The sequence below is a fragment of the Halichoerus grypus genome, chromosome 1 (assembly GCF_964656455.1).
Source record: "Halichoerus grypus chromosome 1, mHalGry1.hap1.1, whole genome shotgun sequence".
NCBI lineage: Eukaryota > Metazoa > Chordata > Mammalia > Carnivora > Phocidae > Halichoerus > Halichoerus grypus.
The window spans coordinates 199258044-199270411 of NC_135712.1; the positions used below are offsets into that span (position 1 = coordinate 199258044).

At 61.8% G+C, this 12368-nt stretch overlaps 1 protein-coding gene across 3 annotated transcripts in view; it reads left to right on the forward strand.

Moving 5' to 3' along the window:
- The first annotated feature begins 2547 nt into the window (after positions 1 to 2547).
- Positions 2548 to 12368, forward strand: part of COL7A1 (collagen type VII alpha 1 chain) — a 30776-nt gene continuing 20955 nt past the window's right edge. For all 3 annotated transcript variants that reach the window (XM_078078533.1, XM_078078534.1, XM_078078540.1), the window contains exons 1-32: positions 2548 to 2591; positions 2697 to 2782; positions 3284 to 3464; positions 4099 to 4258; positions 4334 to 4427; positions 4519 to 4680; positions 4915 to 5078; positions 5156 to 5285; positions 5384 to 5500; positions 5593 to 5739; positions 5825 to 5941; positions 6016 to 6165; positions 6253 to 6381; positions 6958 to 7101; positions 7191 to 7316; positions 7416 to 7559; positions 8119 to 8238; positions 8396 to 8539; positions 8859 to 8984; positions 9083 to 9229; positions 9444 to 9566; positions 9911 to 10057; positions 10303 to 10437; positions 10523 to 10669; positions 10751 to 10887; positions 11175 to 11301; positions 11390 to 11536; positions 11624 to 11796; positions 11898 to 11933; positions 12018 to 12044; positions 12137 to 12181; positions 12256 to 12318. In XM_078078533.1, the coding sequence (XP_077934659.1) occupies positions 2698 to 2782; positions 3284 to 3464; positions 4099 to 4258; positions 4334 to 4427; positions 4519 to 4680; positions 4915 to 5078; positions 5156 to 5285; positions 5384 to 5500; positions 5593 to 5739; positions 5825 to 5941; positions 6016 to 6165; positions 6253 to 6381; positions 6958 to 7101; positions 7191 to 7316; positions 7416 to 7559; positions 8119 to 8238; positions 8396 to 8539; positions 8859 to 8984; positions 9083 to 9229; positions 9444 to 9566; positions 9911 to 10057; positions 10303 to 10437; positions 10523 to 10669; positions 10751 to 10887; positions 11175 to 11301; positions 11390 to 11536; positions 11624 to 11796; positions 11898 to 11933; positions 12018 to 12044; positions 12137 to 12181; positions 12256 to 12318 (3894 nt within the window). In that variant the 5' untranslated portion in view covers positions 2548 to 2591; position 2697. The remainder of the gene's footprint in view (positions 2592 to 2696; positions 2783 to 3283; positions 3465 to 4098; positions 4259 to 4333; positions 4428 to 4518; positions 4681 to 4914; positions 5079 to 5155; positions 5286 to 5383; positions 5501 to 5592; positions 5740 to 5824; positions 5942 to 6015; positions 6166 to 6252; positions 6382 to 6957; positions 7102 to 7190; positions 7317 to 7415; positions 7560 to 8118; positions 8239 to 8395; positions 8540 to 8858; positions 8985 to 9082; positions 9230 to 9443; positions 9567 to 9910; positions 10058 to 10302; positions 10438 to 10522; positions 10670 to 10750; positions 10888 to 11174; positions 11302 to 11389; positions 11537 to 11623; positions 11797 to 11897; positions 11934 to 12017; positions 12045 to 12136; positions 12182 to 12255; positions 12319 to 12368) is intronic.

The following is a 12368-nucleotide window of genomic DNA, read 5'->3' on the forward strand; positions in this document are numbered from 1 at the left end:
TTGAGCTCCTGGAAGATGGGGTTGATTTCTAAGCCCAGACATGGTCCTCGAAGGCTCTGGGTGTGCTGGGCACTCCTGGAAGTGATCTGGTCCCAACAGACCTTGCATACCAAGCCAGGGAATTTGATCTATACTCTGGAGGCATTTTGAGGGAGGTGCCTCAGAGGTTACTGGGAAGAGAAGTGACTTGGTCAGCCTGAGGAATAGCACGGGGACCCTGAGGCTGGATCTCTGTGGCACCCCAGGGAGCTGTGCTATGGCAGTGCAGAGTTGGAGCGGGCTGCAGGGGACACAAGCAGGACAACAGCCCCAACAGGGCTGGGGTACCCCAAGAAGGGGTAGGTTGCCAGAGGACGACCTGCCTAGCTTTGGCCACAGTTTCGGTGAGAAATTCGGAGGTGTCCAGGACAGTGGGATGTGTGGGGCTGGAATCCTGGAAAGCCCCACTTAGAGATGTGGTGCCACCCGGCAGAGGTAGTGACCGAAGCCGGAGGAGCTGTCGGGGGGAGCGTGAGAGGAAGGACAGAGCTCTGGGACCCCAGTCTTCAGGTGGAAAGTGCTGGGCCCTGGAGCTGTGCCCTAGCCTGTGTACCTGGAGCCAGGAGCCTCAGAGGGTCACACACCTGCTCGTGGCCTCAGAGGGGCTCCAGTCACACTCTTGGCCACCTGTGCTTGAACCGCCCCGACAGCCTCTCCCAGCACCCTCTGAGGGACCCCCACACAGCAGGCAGCCCTTCCTTTCAGGGCCACGTCATGCTCCTGCTACCCTCTCGGCAGGGTGTCCAGTCGCCCCTACAGGCGGGACCTACCGTATGTGGCAGCTCTGCCCTCTGCCCTACAAGAGGAGGTGGGGGGCTGGCGGCCAGGGGCTGCCCCTGTAAGGAGATTGTGTCTGGTTCTCTGCTGTTCTCGCCTATCAGACAGCTTTAAGGGCTGGGGGTCTTGGGATGTGGCTGAGGAGACCCTGACCTTGGAAAAAGTTCTGGGCCCCATGGGTCACAGCACTGTATCCTATGATAGTTAGGGGGAGGGATCAGTGATAAAAGGGGCCATTCTGCGGCTTCAGCCATCTGGGCAATAGGAAAACAGGCAGCATGGAGGGTCTTCATTGCCTCCAGCTCTGGACATACCAGAGACCCCCCCCCCCCGGCCCGGAAGGAGCCCAGGGGAGATGAAGTGCTGACCCCATCTCTTCACCACTCAGCCTGTTGACCCAGGAGAGGCCTGGGGCCAGGCATGTTGGAAGGGACTCGGTGGTAGTGGTGAGTGTAGACATACTTTCTGGGCTGCTCAGAATTATCTAGGACTAGCAGGAAAACAAACAAAACACGGGGCCTGCTGTTCTTGGGAACGTCTCTGCCTTGGTGTCACTCCCCTATGATGAAGACACGCACATACAAAGGCTCATCTCCTCAGGACAGTGTACGTGACCTGGAGATGCGTTAAAGGGGACTGTCTACAGTCACAAAAACCAGTTGAGGGAAATGGGTGGGAAGTCAGAGGCTGCTTAAGGGGAGAGCAGGGAGACGGGTAGTTACGAAGGTGGCAGCCACAGGTGGGCCCTGAGAGCAGTGAGGAAAGGAGGGAGAGCCCATGGTGACCTCTGGGCCTGGGGGGGGTGGGGGGTGGGATGATGGGTGGAAGGGGGTCTTCAAGAAGAATAGAGTGAGGGAGGAGACTCGGGCAGGCCAGAATGAGGACGAGTAGTTAAGGGGACTCGGAGCAGGAGAGGGCCACCAGTGGGGGTGTAGGCAGGAAGGGGTTGATTCCTGAGAGATGAGCTGTCACTGTGGGTGGTCCCACCCTGCACATATGGACAACCCCTCTCCGTGCAGGCACAGCTGGATGGCATCTGCCTGGGACTGGTTCAGGGCATGGCAGGGGGTGTGGGGTACTGGGATGGACGTGTACGCGTATGCATGACACACATTCTCTCCTCCTGGGCTTCCCCTTCCCAAGGTGGGGGTGGTGGTGGTGGTGGGCATTTTTCCGATACAGTCCAGTGGTGCCTTGGTTCCCCTGGGATGAGCCCAGAGCCCCTCATTTGCTGGGGGCTGCTCCAGCTGTCAAGGGGATTGGGGTGGGGCACAAGAGATCCAACAGACAGGGATAGCTGAATCACAGGAGTGGCCGGCGGGATTCATGGCCTGAAGGCTTGTCTGGGCACCCCCATAGGGTGGGGGGTGAGTCATCTCCAGCTGCAGCACCCCCACCACCATCCCGCCGTCTCCTCCATCCGCAGGAACCTATCTGAATTCCAGCCTCCAGCAGTCAGGACACTAGTCACTCTGACCTTAAAGCAGCCACAACTTCTGACCCTGGACAGGGTTCGAGGGGTCTGCCTCAGCATCGGTCAAGAACCTTCTGGGGGGAGTCCCGGAAGCCACAGGAGGTGGGGGGCTTTACACTTTAGTGGAGTCAAATCATCTGTCCCGGCAGGGGTGGTGGGGGTGGCGGCCTTTGGGACGCTGGGTGGGGGGCGGGCCGCCTGGGACCCCGCCCGCAGCTCCGCCCCCGGGATCAGGGACTTTTCTTGGCTGTGGCGGCGGGACTGCAGCAACGGCTGGCGGCGGGAGCCGGTGGACGGGCAGGCAAGACCGGGACTGGGGGTGGGGGTGCGCTGGGCTCGGACCGCCACAGCTACGGGGGCCGAGGGACAGAGCCGGGGGGCCTGGCTGACCGTCTCCCCAACCCAGGATGAGGCTGCCGCTCCTGGTGGGCGCGCTCTGCGCCGGGATCCTGGCAGGGGCGCTCCGCGTGCGGGCCCAGCACAGGGAGAGAGGTGGGCACCGCCGGGAAGGGCTTCATCCAGGACGCTGCACCCTGTCACCTGCGGCCTTCATCTGGGACCCCCTCCCACTCCACGACCCCGCCTGCATCCTTGCTAACTCTCCCCGGACTCCCCAAACCCTCTGCCACCCCTGCTGGGTCTCCCAAACTAAATCCTATCCCATTGGGTCCCAAACTCTGGCTCCCCACATGCGCGCTGCGTCACCTACTCTTTGTCATTCCACTGTGGCCCCCTGAGGCCAACCTCAGTCCCAGATCCACACCCGCGTAGGTGGCTCTCCCTTGCCTGCACACACCAATCCTCCGTGGAGAGTCTGCCCCGGGTCCCTCTGTCCCTCCCTCCGAGGTTCCCAGGCCCAAGCCGGCCTGGGCCGGTTTGCTTAGCCACCGAGGCCTACTCCATCCTCCCCAGCCCCTAGTGCCAAGGGACCACAGTGCACGGAGGGGTGGGTGGGCTCCAAGAAGAGAGCCTGATGGCTTCTCCCTGCCCCAGTGACCTGCACACGCCTTTACGCTGCTGACATCGTGTTCCTACTTGACGGCTCCTCGTCCATCGGCCGTGGCAACTTCCGCGAAGTTCGAGGTTTCCTGGAGGGACTGGTGCTTCCCTTCTCCGGGGCAGCCAGTGCACAGGGCGTGCGCTTCGCTGCCGTGCAGTACAGTGACGACCCCCGGTGAGTGGGGGCCCCCGGAGCTGGGGATCCATAGCTCTCACCAGGATTCTTCCCCCACGGAAGCAGGGAGTCCAGAAACCCCTAGGCCAGGCTTTGGGGAACCCAGACCCCTCTCCCCTGAGCCAGGACCTCCTCTGGAGACAGAGGGAGGGGTCTCCCGGGTAGAGTCCTCGCACCTGAGACACCTCCAGGCTGGTGTCCTGCCAAAGACACCAGTGTGTTTTCTGATCTGGAGATGGAGAGCCCAGGGGCCTCAGATGCCCCCTGCCTACCGGACTCTCCATGTTTCAGCTTCCTGATGCCTTCGGCCTCTCCCCTCCCACAGGGCCTCCCTGCCTGGCCAATGGCCACCTCCCTACAACGAGACCCTTCCTCCCAGAATTACTTAATTAACCAGACATCCTGCTCCCAGAGGCAGGGAGCCCCAAGGGCTGCAGCCACAGGCAGGGTGCAGAGGGGTACCAGAGGAGTTTGTTAACGGCTTCAGACGTTGGAGGACAGGGGGAGTCACAGAACAAAGAGGACCCTCAAGGGGACCCGATATTCACAAATCTCACCCCAGAGGCCTCCTAGAAGCCAGGGCCAGAAGAGGTCCTGGCCCCTAGCCTGTTGCCACCTTCCCTCCCCTGCACAGGACAGAGTTTGGCCTCGATGCCCTTGGCTCAGGGGGTGATGTGATCCGAGCCATCCGTGAGCTCAGCTACAAGGGGGGCAACACGCGCACAGGGGCTGCGATTCTCCACGTGGCTGACCACGTCTTCCTGCCCCAGCTGGCCCGACCCGGTGTCCCCAAGGTGATCTCTCACCCTACCATGCCCCCCAAGTTAGCCGTCTGAGGCACACTGATTTACCCCCTGCGCCTGCCCCAGGTCTGCATCCTCATCACAGATGGGAAGTCCCAGGACCTGGTAGACACGGCTGCCCAGCGGCTGAAGGGGCAGGGGGTCAAGCTGTTTGCTGTGGGTGAGTTCCAAGCTGCGGTGACACGTGGGCTGCGGCGGGGGCCAGTCAGAGGGCACGTGAGCCCCTGAACTCTGACTGGGCATCACCTCAGGGATCAAGAATGCCGACCCCCAGGAGCTGAAGCGAGTTGCCTCACAGCCTACCAGTGATTTCTTCTTCTTCGTCAACGACTTCAGTATCTTGAGGACGCTGCTGCCCCTTGTTTCCCGGAGAGTGTGCACAACTGTGGGTGGCGTGCCCGTGGCCCTGCCCAGTGAGTTCCTGCCCACACTTGTGCCCTGACCTGAACCTCTGCCCCCGCCCCCCACCTGGGAGTGCTGATGCCATCGCACGTGCTCCCGACACCAAGCTGGGGGTACCGTCCTCTGATCCTGCCCTCGAGGTGCTGACCCTACCCCATGGGCTCCTGACCCTCGATCCCAGTGCTACGCTTTAAGTCTGACCCCTGATCCTCCTGCCTGATTGCCTGACTCCCTGCCCTTCCCAGCTGATGACTTGACCTCTGGTCCCCGAGACCTGGTGCTGTCTGAAGCAGGCAGTCAGTCCTTGAGAGTACAGTGGACCGCGGCCAGTGGCCCTGTGACTGGCTATAAGGTCCAGTACACTCCTCTGACAGGACTGGGACAGCCGCTGCCAAGCGAGCGGCGGGAGGTAAGGATGTCAGGGGTGGCAGGTGGAGGGCTGGGGATTTGGCTGGGCAAGGTAAAGTGACCTCTGACCCCGGGCAGGTGAGCGTCCCCGCTGGTGAGACCAGCACGCAGCTGCAGGGTCTCCGGCCACTGACCGAGTACCAGGTGACTGTGGTAGCCCTCTACGCCAACAGCATCGGGGAGGCCGTGAGCGGGACAGCCCGGACCAGTGAGCAATTCTGCTAACCTCTGACCCCGCCCACCTAACGCCCCAGTAACCGCCCCCCCCAGCCTGACTCCGCTAATCCCTGGTGCACCTTCCCCCAGCTGCCCTGGAGGGGCCGGAGCTGACCATCCAGAATACCACGACGCACAGCCTCCTGGTGGCTTGGCGGAGTGTGCCGGGTGCCACCGGCTACCGTGTGACGTGGCGGGCCCTCAGTGGTGAGTGAGGGGGATCCCGGCACCTCAGACAGGATCGTAGGGTTCTGAGTCTGCAAGGCACACTGACCCCCACCCCCGTGCCCCCCGTGCAGGTGCTGTCACGCAGCAGCAGGAGCTGGGCCCTGGGCAGGGGTCAGTGTTGCTGCGTGACCTGGAGCCTGGCACGGACTACGAGGTGACTGTGAGCAGCCTGCTCGGCCGGAGCGTCGGGGCGGCCACCTCCCTGACTGCCCGCACTGGTGAGGAGGCCGGGGCCTTTCTTCGGGCGGGGTGGGCAGGCAGGCAGGTCACTGAGGCCACTGACGTCCCATGTGCCCTGGGCAGACGCCTCTGTGGAACAGACCCTGCGCCCGGTCATCCTGGGCCCCACGTCCATTCTCGTTTCCTGGAACTTGGTGCCTGAGGCCCGCGGCTACCGGCTGGAATGGCGGCGTGAGAGCGGTCAGTGCAGGGGAGAGGGGTGGGCAGGCAGGGTCGGGCTTGGCTTCAGCTGGCCTGACCCTGTCATCTGGCAGGCTTGGGGGCGCCACAGAGGGTGGTGCTGCCCTCTGATGTGACCCGCTACCAGTTGGATGGGCTGCAACCGGGCACTGAGTACCGCCTCACGCTCTACACGCTGCTGGAGGGCCGCGAGGTGGCCACACCTGCCACTGTGGTGCCCACTGGTAAGGGCTCTGTGGGCCTGGCCCTGCGATGGGGGAAGGGACGGGGCGGGGGGCCCGGGCAGCCTTTCATGCCGCGCTCTCCAACAGGGCCAGAGCTGCCCGTGGGCCCTGTGACGGACCTGCAGGCAACCGAGCTGCCCGGGCAGCGGGTGCGAGTGTCCTGGAGCCCAGTTCCCGGTGCCACTGAGTACCGCATCACTGTGCGCAGTACCCAGGGTGAGTACCACCACACCCACACACGCATTAAAGATCCAGCTCTTGGGGTCTGAATGCACCTTCACCCCATCTCTCTCCACTCCTGGGTTTCTACAGCCTCCTCCTGTCTCCTTGTCCATCTATCCCCCGAGCTGGCAACTGAGCCCAGATCTGTCACAGAGGCTGTCTGCTCCTGGCCCTGCCTCAGCCCATCTTCTCACCCGGGTCTGTCTCCACTCACTGCCCCACGTCCCTGGCTGCAGCTTTCGCCCTTCTCCACAAGCACAAGCTCAGTCCCTGCCCTTCGGTGACCCTAGCTGGAACCACTATCCACGCTGATCTCGCAGCCCCTGTCCCCACCCAATCCTGGCCCCTGTCACCCCACGTCACTGTCTATTGATGACCTGTCAATTCCTATCGCTGTCCACTGACTTCTGTCGTCCTACATTCCACATCCCTCTCCATGGACCCCTATCATCTTGGGTCTCCATTCATCACTGGTCCATTATCCTGTGTCACCCTCCGTCACTGACCACCATCATCCCACATCCCTATGTCTCACTGACCCCTGCCCACCTACCCTGCCTTCTCTCTTAGGGGTTGAACGGACCCTGGTGCTTCCTGGAAGTCAGACAGCCTTTGACTTGGACGATGTCCGGGCTGGGCTAAGCTACACTGTGCGGGTGTCTGCTCGAGTGGGCACCCGCGAGGGTGGCGCCAGCATCCTCACGGTCCGCCGGGGTGAGCACTGCAGGAGGGCTGTGGGGGGACAGTTGCCTGGCTCACTCCGGTCCTGGTTTTGACCTCTGACCTCTATCCTTAACCCCCAGAACTGGAAACCCCACTTGCCATCCCAGGGCTACGAGTCGTGGCAGCAGATGCAACACGAGTGAGGGTGGCCTGGGGACCTGTTCCTGGAGCCAGTGGATTTCGGATTAGCTGGAGGACAGACAGTGGTCGGTGTGGGGTGCATGGGAGGGTTGAGAAGAACAACTGGGGTATAGGGGATTGGGGGGGCAGGCAAGAGCCATGTCAACATTTCCCTCTGACCCTAGGACCAGAGTCCAGCCAGACATTGCCCCCAGAATCCACTGCCACAGATATCATGGGGCTACGGCCTGGAACCTCCTACCAAGTGGCCGTGTCAGCACTGCGAGGAAGAGAGGAGGGTCCCCCTGTGGTCATCGTGGCTCAAACTGGTCAGGGCCTGACCCAGCCCCTTGGCTATCTATCTCCAGTGCCCCTTTGGACCCCCGTGCCTCCCGTCTCAGACCCTTGCTTCGCCCCAGAACAGTCACAGTCTCCCTCTTCAATTCCCGCTGCCTTCTCCCTCAGAGTCCTGCTTTCCCCTTTGGCCTCCCTTGCCTCCTTTTAAGCCCCTACCTTCTTCAGATTCCTCTGCCTCTCCTCAAAGATCCCACTCTCTTTGCCCTCAGATTTCCACCACCTCATCTCTCAGGCTCCCGCTGCCTTTTCTGCTCCACCTGACTCTCCTCATACCTCTATCAGAACCCTATTATCTTCTCTGTCAGACCCTCTTCTCTCTCAGATTCCTATCACCTGCCTCCCTCAGACTGCAACTATCTCCTCTGTCAGAACCCCCACTTCTTCCCCCATCTGGCCCATTCACTACCTCCCCCATCAGATCCCTGTCTCCTTCTAGACTCCCATAGCCTTCTATTAGATGGTCCCCCAATCCTCCCCCATCAGACCCTCCACTACCTCCTCCATTAGACTCTCCGTTGCCTCTCCCTGCAGACCCACTGGGCCCAGTGAGGACTGTCCATGTGACGCAGACCAGCAGCTCATCTGTCATCATCGCCTGGAACAGGGTTCCTGGTGCCACAGGATACAGGATCTCCTGGCACTCAGGCCATGGTGGGGACCAGGGATTTTGGAGGGGACCGGAGGTTTTGGAGGGTCGTGGGGGGCAGGTCTGGGTGGAATGGGGGCTGGGGGGTTATTAGGGGTCCAGGTGGGGCACTGCGGGACAGAATCCAGCTAGCCCTGGAGCTGCCTCCATTCCCCCTCCCAGGTCCAGAGAAATCCCAGTTGGTTTCCGGAGAGGCCACAGTGGCTGAGCTGGATGGGCTGGAGCCAGATACTGAGTACACGGTGCATGTGTGGGCGCATGTGGCTGGTGTGGATGGGACCCCCGCCTCTGTGGTTGTGAGGACAGGTGAGTGGACCCTGGCCAGCTGGCAACCGCATCTCATTGGCTACCCCACCCCTCTTTGTATTCCTGACTGCTTCAGCTGCCCGCTCCATCACTGCTCAGCGACTTCTCCACATTGACTAAGTGTCCACCCTCAGCGACCTCCTGGCCGCTCCACACTGCCCACTCTGGGGCACTGACCTCCTCCCTCTCAGAGGTTGCCTGCACTGACCTGTCCATACTAACCTCACACTGACCTTCAGATGACCATGTTTGCACTGCCACCCTGTTCTCTACCAGCCATCCAGTGGCCCCTGACCCTTTACCCTGCCTCTGCCCCCAGACCCTGCGCCTGTGGGCAGTGTGTCGAAGCTGCAGATCCTCAATGCTTCCAGTGATGTTCTGCGGGTCACCTGGGTGGGGGTCACTGGAGCCACAGCCTACAGACTGGCCTGGGGCCGCAGCGAGGGTATGTTTCCCTGACCCGCCCTTGTCCCTCCTGGCTGGGATTGCCCTCTCTGGTGCGCCACCCCCACCCCGACTGTTGCCCCGTGTTTGCCTGCCCAGGTGGCCCCACGAGACAGCAGGTGCTCCCGGGAAACACGGACTCCGCAGAAATACGGGGCCTCGAAGGCGGTGTCAGCTACTCGGTGCGAGTGACTGCACTGGTCGGGGACCGTGAGGGCGCGCCGGTCTCCATTGTCGTCACTACGCGTAGGCGGAGCTCGGGCTGGGGCTAGCCTTGGATTGGTGGCTTGGAGGGTTTGGGGGCGGGTTTTGTGCACGGCGGGTACGAGGGGGAAGGAGGGATGAAGCCTGGGATAGGCAGAGGAGTCAGTTGGGGCGGTGCGAGTTCCAGGGTTGGTCTGGGATTGGCTCAGGAGCCAGTGGGGGCGGAGCCTCCCTGAAGCCTGGGTTTTCTCTGCAGCGCCTGAGGCTCCGCCAGCACTGGAGACCCTTCGCGTAGTGCAGCGAGGGGAGCACTCGCTGAGGTTGCGCTGGCAGCCGATGCCCGGGACACAGGGCTTCCGTCTGCGTTGGCGACCCGAGGGTGAGAGCTGTCCCCCGGTTGCGGGGGCGGGCTCAGGGACCAGCAGGGGCGGGGCTGGGGGCGGGGTTGGCTAGATAGGCGAGGTCAGTGAGTGGGCAGGGTCTGTCAGTTGTGGGGGTGGTTTGCTGGATCAGTGACAGTGTGCGGGATCAGTTATCCAGGTGGGATCAATAAGGGTCAGTCGTGCAGGGTCAGTAAGGGAACAGGGTCAGCGAGAATGGGGAAGATCAATCAGGAGGGTGGATCTGGTCAGCAGGGTCAGTCAGTGAGGTAGGCAAGGTCATTAATGCTGGTCTGTAGCCCCCTCCCACGTGTCTTGCGTCCCACTCTCGTGCCTGCCGCAGGTGGCCAGGAACAGTCCCGGGTCCTGGGGCCCGATCTCAGCAGCTATGAGCTGGATGGGCTAGAACCAGCCACCCTATACCGCATATGGCTGAGCGTTTTGGGGTCAGCTGGAGAAGGGCCCCCCACAGAAGTGACTGCACGCACCGGTGAGCCCAGAGAGTCCACTCTTCCCTGGTGTGAGCTTCCTCCCCACTGATGACCCACCCCATGACCCTTAGTGACTCCTCCTGTAGACCCCCTACCACTCTTGCCCCTGGGGTGACCCCAGCATGATCTCACATGACACTTCTTTCACTAAGATGGTCCTACCCCAGAACCGCCTCAGATGACCTCTCCCCTCTGGGTTCTCAGGATGTAGACTCTGATCCCTGGTGTTTGATTCCTTCTTCAGAGTCACCCCGTGTCCCAAGCACTGAACTGCGTGTGGTGGACACTTCAATTGACTCAGTGACTCTGGCCTGGACTCCCGTGTCTGGAGTATCCAGCTACATCCTGTCCTGGCGACCACTCAGACGGCCTGGCCAAGGTGAAGGGGAGGCCAGGGTTGGGGTGGGCTGGCAGTTGGGGCTCCATGGAAGGCCTCCCGTTTAACCAGGTTTTATCCTCTGCAGACATCCCTGGGGCCTCACAGACACTTCCAGGGATCTCGAGCTCCCAGCAGGTGACAGGGCTAGAGCCTGGCATCTCCTACACCTTCTCGCTGATACCCATCCGGGAGGGTGTACGGGGTCCTGAGGCCTCTGTCACACAGATCCCAGGTATGATGGGCACAGTGGGAGGGGCCTAAGGGGGTAGCTAGATGGGCCGGCTGCTTCAATAACTCAGCCGCCTTCCTGCAGTGTGTCCCCACGGCCTGATGGATGTGGTGTTCCTGCTGCACACCACTCAGGACAATGCTCATCGTGCGGAGGCTGTAAAGCGAGCCCTGGAGCGTCTGGTGTCTGCACTTGGGCCTCTTGGGCCACAGGCGGTCCAGGTTTGAGCCCAGAGGCAGCCAGACCCCTTCCTATTCCAGCCCTTCCCTGTCCCAGGCTTCACAGCAGCTACCATTTCCCTCCTCTACCAGTGGTCCAGGCTGTCTCCCAGCCCTCCCCAGACTCCAGATCTCCCCATCTGCTGCTTGGCTCCCTATCCTGCCATCACTGCTGACTCCCTAGTGTTCAGGTTTAGTCCCACACCCTTAGCTCCATATCTCTCCCCATAGGCTCTGTCATCCTCGCTTTGCCATCCTCCCCAGCTCTGTGTCTGCCCCCCCCACCCCAGGTTGGCCTCCTGTCCTACAGTCATCGGCCCTCCCCACTGTTCCCGCTGGATAGCTCCTACGATCCCGGGGTCATCCTGCAGAAGATCCGCAGCATCCCCTACGTGGACCCAAGTGGGAACAACCTGGGTAAGGAACTGCATTGGACATGCACTCTTGGGGCTTCCCTGCAGGGAACTGGTTGCCTCTGGGTTCTGACATGTTTTTTCTCCCACAGGCACCGCTGTGGTTACTGCTTACAGACACCTGTTAGCACCGGATGCTCCCGGGCGCCGCCAGCATGTACCAGGGATAATGGTTTTGCTAGTAGATGAGCCCTTGAGAGGCGACATCTTCAGCCCTATCCGTGAGGCCCAGGCTGCTGGTGAGGAGAAAGGCTGGTGGGGATGGGGCCTGGGAATCGGGCTGGCTCCAGCAGGGTTGTCATGCAGACTGCCGGACCCCTCCTTAGGGCTCAAAGTGATGATATTGGGCCAGGCCGGAGCTGACCCAGAACAGTTGCGTCGCTTGGTGCCAGGCGTGGACCCTGTCCAGACTTTCTTTGCTGTGGATGATGGTCCAAGCTTAGAGCAGGCAGTCAGTGGTTTGGCAACATCCCTGTGCCGGATAGGCTCGACCACCCAGGTTTGCAAGGGGTCTCTAGGGGAGGGGTAGCCGGCAGGGGAGAGGGGGTCTGGGGACTCTTGGTAGAAGAGCCTGGCCTCAAGGAGACCTTACGTCCACAGCCACAGCCAGAGCCTTGCATGGTGCATTGTCCAAAGGTAAATGTCCAGGGTTGAGAGGGTGGGCGAGGGCCACACCCGGCGCTGGCCACTCTGACCCTCATTCGACGTATCTTTCCCCAGGGCCAGAAGGGGGAACCCGGAGAGATGGTGAGTGGCCCTAGTTGGTGGCGGAGAGTGGTTGGGGGTCAGTGGGGCTGGGGGGTGCTGGTGGCACAGGGCTCACTGATCACCCTTCCTAGGGCCTGAGAGGACAAGCCGGGCCTCCTGGCCCCCCCGGCCTTCCGGTGAGTGCCTCCCCACACCTGTCCTCTGCTCCCGGACTGGTGCACGGCCTCCTCACCTGCTTTTCTCCTCTCAGGGCAGGATTGGTGTTCCTGGCCCCCAGGGGCCCCCAGGAAGTACCGCTGCCAGGGGCGAAAGGGTGAGTGGAGACCATTGAGCTTCCCCTAAGACACTCCTGCAAGTGTCCCC